General features: G+C 42.7%; 1 protein-coding gene across 1 annotated transcript; it reads right to left on the bottom strand.

Moving 5' to 3' along the window:
• Positions 1-2,741: 2,741 nt before the first annotated feature.
• On the bottom strand, positions 2,742-3,710 carry LOC101447097 (olfactory receptor 13C7-like). The gene has a single exon (XM_004457350.2). It carries the CDS (start codon positions 3,708-3,710, stop codon positions 2,742-2,744), a length of 969 nt encoding a protein of 322 aa, XP_004457407.2.
• Positions 3,711-6,000: the final 2,290 nt, after the last annotated feature.

The following is a 6,000-nucleotide window of genomic DNA, read 5'->3' as shown; positions in this document are numbered from 1 at the left end:
TAGTGGTATTTATACAGATCATAGAATTGACTTTCTTTTGTCAGCTACCTTATAAGCCTTAAAGAAAGAGAATAGTAGGCTCAGGAAAGCTGAGCTATGAAAACCAGAAGGCCTCTACAGCAGTTTTAAAAGAGATTCTCATCTCCTGCCACCATAGGGAAGATTGTGCTAAACAAAGAAGACCGAATGTGCAGCTTTGACAGGTTTCCAATGCAAAAGTTAAGGCCCTGATAGGTAAAGGTGGGACCCTGAGTCCTAGGATAAGAATATTTGGGCGGATGCCCTTGAAAATCTTGAACCCTCAGATTCTCCTGAACTCTCCAGGCCAACTGCTACTGGAAAGCAGCCACCCTTTGCCTGGAGAGCATGCAAAGCTCTCATCTAAGACAGGTCCACCACAGCCTCCCCTCCTTACCTCCCCTCAGCAAAGTTCCTGCTCTGAGAGGAAATAGCTTACTGACCAAAAGAATTTCAGGACTTAGCTAATACATACCAGAAGGAACTGGGGGAATGTACGTGGATGTGGATCTTGAGGGCATTGCACTGGAGAGTGGAGTGTTGTATACAAGATTAGATGGAGAGAGTTTCTTAATATGGACACACTCTCCCTGACTCATGATTAAAGACTTGGCTGGAACACTTGGAACTAGTCCTAATATGCTGACACCATGGGTTCACGAAGCTGGGACACAACCATGGTCTACAGTAAATGAGGAGGAGGGGCCGGAACTGCTTTGGCAGAGTGTGGAGGAGGCAATCAGAAGGTTCAGGGAGTGTGAATGTTTAGAATGGACTTATTACGTGAGACCAAAAACCCCATCGCCCAACTGTTTTTCCTCGGAAGGCCCTGGAAATACATATTCAATAAGGAATGCAATAAGAGGGGGTCCCAACTCTTTGAGAAGCTCAGCATTGGCTGTCCTCTGTGCAAGCATCGAGCAGTCATTCCATCCGAGGCCTCTAGGACACAGCCGTGGAGTAGGGGGAGTCCTGCCCAGAGTGGGATCAGCCAATCTCCACTCCTCCCCTTCCTTAGGAATGTCTCCTCCCACACACAATTGTTCTTAGACTTTTCTCTTCCCCTTCAGGCACCTAAGTGCATTTAATGGGCTTAGGTTTTTAAAAAATGAAGGGATGGGAAACGGACTTTGGCCCAGTGGTTAGGGCATCCGTCTACCACATGGGAGGTCCGCGGTTCAAGCCTCGGGCCTCCTTGACCCATGTGGAGCTGGCCCATGTGCAGTGCTGATGCGCGCAAGGAGTGCTGTGCCACACAGGGGTGTCCCCCGCGTAAGGGAGCCCCACGCACAAGGAGTGCACCCATAAGGAGAGCCGCCCAGCGTGAAGGAAGGAGCAGCCTGCCCAGGAATGGCGCTGCACACACTTCCCATGCTGCTGACGACAACAGAAGCGGACAAAGAAACAAGACGCAGCAAAAAGACACAGAAAACAGACAACTGGGACAAAGAAACAAGACGCAGCAAAAAGACACAGAAAACAGACAACTGGGGGAGGGGAGGGGAATTAAATAAATAAAAAAAATCTTAAAAAAAAAAAAAAATGAAGGGAGCTGATGCATTCCAGCTATCTTAGTTTCCCAAACCATCCCTCAATGGGCCCCATTGCCCTCCCACCAACAAAAACATATCTGAGGCAAGGACCTGGGTTTGATTTAACACGGGGATGAGGAAGGAAGGGGGAAGAAAGAGAAAATAAAATATCTTGCCACATACCCATGATGGTTAAAGGACCAAAGTTTGGTAATAACTGGCTTTAACGAATATGTTATAAATTCAAAATAATTCCTAAAATTCAGTCAATCTCACTCATATTTCAGTGTGTTCCTTAAGAGAGGAGAAAGCCATGGACTTTCAGTCAGAGCTCTGGGAGAGCATGGGACCCACTGTTGACTTTACCTGTGCCACAGGTGGTGGGGAGTACCTGTTACTGCTGGCCCTTTATTAGCTGTGGGAGTAAGAACTACTTTTGCATTTGCTTGTCCATATCTACTTTGGGGTTTTATCAGAATGTGTGCATACTCATGGGAACATGCTGGATGTAATGGTCATGTGTCATGTTGGTTGCATGGTAAAAAATTTGGGGGGCACTGGCACCCAGCTATGCAACATTCCACTACAGCTCTGGGAGTGCAGGAGATGTGGGTGTTGTGGCATGCTTACCAAAGAGCTTCCCTGCAGTGAAAATAAGGAGAATATGGTGAATGACAGGATTCTTAGTGTCCATTAGATCAAACCAAGCAATTGCTATTTCTAGTACTAAGACGTGAAAGGAATTCCTGCCATGGTACTAATGAACATTATTGTATGTTGGGGTAGGTGAAATTTTCCAATTTATTCCTACATGAAATACAGTGAATGTCTCTGGGATGAGACCAAAGCGGAGTAGAGAAAGCAGCAATTCTATACAAGGCAAAACAATGTACTCCAAGTTTCCAGTATCACTAAAACTTGGATTCTTGGATTTTTTTTTTGTCTCTTCACCCACACACATAACTCTTTATAGATATTCAACAAATTCTTGTGTCAGAGAATTTAAGATTTGAGCAACAAAATATAGCTATAATATGATATGGTGTGTTTCTGTGTGAAGCCAAAAACCTGACCAATAGTGCCAGAAATCAAAAGACTCTTCACTAACAGCCTAAGGACCTCTCTGGGTTACCATTTTTCCAGGAGTACAATGAGGAGTTTGAAGTTCATGTGTTTCTGACATCTGGAAATCTATGACATCGACTCAATAAACTGTTTCTGAGTCACCAGGGTCCTCACAGCTGCCTTCACGTCCTTGTTCCTCAGGCTGTAGATGATGGGGTTGAGCATAGGGGTCACCACCCCATAGAAGAGGGAGATGAGCTTGTCTGAAAGGTCCTGTTTGTCTGCCCCCAGTGGATCCTTGGACTTGGGTTTCCCATACATGAAGAGGATGGTCCCATAGAAGACGACCACGACTGTGAGGTGGGCAGAGCAGGTGGAGAAGGCCTTTCTCCTGCCCTCAGCTGAAGGGATCTTCAGGATTGTGATGAGGATGAAGACATAGGAAACAAAAATAAACAGAACTGGGATTGCAAGGAAGATTATGTTGGCCACAACCATGCTGATTACATTGATAGATATGTCAGCACAGACCAACTTCAGGACAGCCAGGATCTCACAGGTGAAGTGGTTGATGACATTGTCCCCACAGAAGGGCAGCCTCATTGCCTGGGATGTCTGTACTACAGAGTTAGTGATTCCAGCTGCCCAGGAGCTGGCAGCCATGGGCACATAGGCAGCCTTGCTCATGACCACGGGGTATCTAAGGGGGTTGCAGATGGCCACGTAGCGATCAAACGCCATCATGCCCAGGAGCAGGCACTCTGTGGCTCCCATGGCAAAGGAGAGGAACATCTGCACAGCACAGGCTGAGAAGGGGATGGTTTTCCTGGGAGTCAGGAAGCTGTCAAGAATGAGGGGAACTGAGGAAGTCGTGTAGCAGATGTCCAGGAAGGAGAGGTTCCCCAGGAAGAAGTACATGGGCGTGTGGAGGCGGGAGTCAAGGATGGTCACCAGGATGAGGACCCCGTTGCCCAGCAGGATCACCAGGTACATGAGCAGGATGAGCACAAAGAATGTTTTCTCCAGCTTTGGGTGGGCTGACAGTCCTAGGAGGATGAATCCCATAACAGGTGAGGTCTGATTGGATTGGGCCATGATGCATCTGCTCCGCCACTTGCAAGAACTCAGAAGGCCAATCTCAGCATTCTCTGATTCCAAAAGTTCCTGAGCAGCTAGGGGGAAATTCCCACCTTTCTGGACAACTGAGTAATAGCTCTGGCAATTTAGGCATCTTTATTGGGTTCTAAGAAAATTGTAGCAGAAATCACTATATAACTTCTATCTCCAGTAAAAAAAAACCAAGTTAATTTGTACTACCTCTCCTATAGATGACAATTAGAAACACAGGGCAATATATATAAAACATCTGCTTTAAGTATTGGACAGACAATAAGACAATAAAGAATTGCAGGGCCACTCTGGGGCAAAACAGGGACCTGAAGAGGTAAGCCCAGGGTTTGCGTCTGCTTTTCAACTGGGGCATTTGTCATTTCTGGAGGGGGCCACTGAGAGGCTAAGTAGCACTCCTAACAGCCTCATGGAGATGGGTAACAGGCTTTGATGTTCAAGACCTACCGTGAAGGGTTCCACTGTGATGAAAACCCAAAAGGCAGCACCATAGGAATATGGATGAATCAGGAGACAGGCATCTACAGGTACTGTAACTCAATTTCAAATCTTCTCAAGCCATGAAACTGGATTGAGATTATCCCAGATTTTCAGTGCTCCTAAATACCTAGCAGAAGCAAACAAATCCACTCTGAAGGAAGGGAACATCATTCTGGTTCCCAAATCATTTCTACAAGTAATGTTGCAAATATAGCATCTGGTACACGAGGAGACAAGACAACGAAAATGAAAATTAACAGAAGAAAATCAAAATGAAAAAAGACCCATAGTATCTTTAGACCCAGGCTTGGAAATAACAATGCTTATAAAGTTCAAGAAAATAAAAGATAAGTATGAGAATTTTAGCAGATAACTAAAAACTTTAAAAAGAACCAAATGGAAATTCTAGAATTGAAATATGAAAGAACTCAATGAACAGATATAAGAGCAAATCAAACACAGCTGAGGAGAAAATCAATGTGATGAATGACAGTTCAGTGAAAAAGATGCATGCTGAGGCATGGAGAGACAAATAGAAGGAAAATACTGAAAAGATATATAGAATTCAGTTGGAAGGTTTGACATGTGTACCTGGAGTCCCAAAAGCAGAGGAGACAAAGGAGTGAAGTAGTAATTGAGGAGATAATGCCTTAGAACTTTCTAAAATTTATGAAAGACATTAAACCACAAATTCAGAAGCCTGAAGAATCCTAAGTAGAATAAATAAAAAGAAATCCACATGTAGGCTCATCATAATAAAACTGCTAAATACCAAAGACAAAGAAAAAATCTTAAAAGATGGCAGAGGAAAAAAAAATAACCTACCTTCAAGGGGTCAATAATTAGACCAATTACTTAATAGAATAAATGGAAAACAGAAGATAATGGAAAAAATATATTTTAAGTGCTGAAAGAAATAGAGTGCAAACCAGAATTCTATACTCAACAAAAATATTCTTCAGGAGTGAAAGTGAAATACAGATATTACCAGATAAACAAAAACTGAGAGACTTCATCATTAGCAGATCTTCAATGAAGGATAATGTATAGGATATATTCTTTAAGTAGAAGTAAAATAGTTCAAATGGAAGGTCAGAAATGCAGGATGGGATGAAGAACTATAAAAATGGTAAATGGTAAATATGTAGATATATTTAATGAGTATGGACCATTCAAAATGATAGTGACAGGGAAGCAATTGTAGCTAAAGTAGTTGAATGCCTGCCTCCCATGTACTAGGTCCCAGCTTTGATCCCCTGTACCTCCTTTTAGAAATCAAAACAAAAACAAATGAAAAAACCAACTCTCATTGGAGAGTGGATATAGCTCAATGGTTGAATGCCTGCTTCCCATGTACGAGGTCCTGAGTTCAATCCCCTGTACCTCCTAAAAAAAAAATAGTGACAATGTCTTGTTGAGTCTCAAATATATGTTGAATTAAAATATGGGGCAACAATGTTATATGAATACCTGAATCAGGATGAACATAAAATGGAGGTAAAGTGTTCTAAGGTCATTGCACTACTCAGAAAGAGGATTTAAGTCTCAATTAATTTAGAGTTTTGAGCAGGAAAAGATTTCCTAGACAAGACATAAAAAGTATTAGCTATAAGGGAAAAGATTGATAAATTGGATTACATTAAATTAAGAATTTCTATTCATGAAGAGACATCATTGAAAAGAGGAAAAGGGAAGATGGGGGAGATATTTGAGATACTTAAACATGTCAAAGTGTTCCTATCCAGAATAGAAGCTACTTGTACAAATCAATAAGAAA

This window comes from Dasypus novemcinctus, chromosome 8 (genome assembly GCF_030445035.2).
Source record: "Dasypus novemcinctus isolate mDasNov1 chromosome 8, mDasNov1.1.hap2, whole genome shotgun sequence".
Taxonomy (NCBI): Eukaryota; Metazoa; Chordata; class Mammalia; order Cingulata; family Dasypodidae; genus Dasypus; species Dasypus novemcinctus.
The sequence above is the reverse complement of the archived record's forward strand: the minus strand, read 5'-3'. Positions and strand labels throughout refer to the sequence as shown.

Coding starts and splice junctions, on each gene's coding strand:
- LOC101447097 (XM_004457350.2), bottom strand. CDS start 3,710: ATGGCCCAATCCAATCAGACCTCACCTGTTATGGGATTCATCCTCCTA.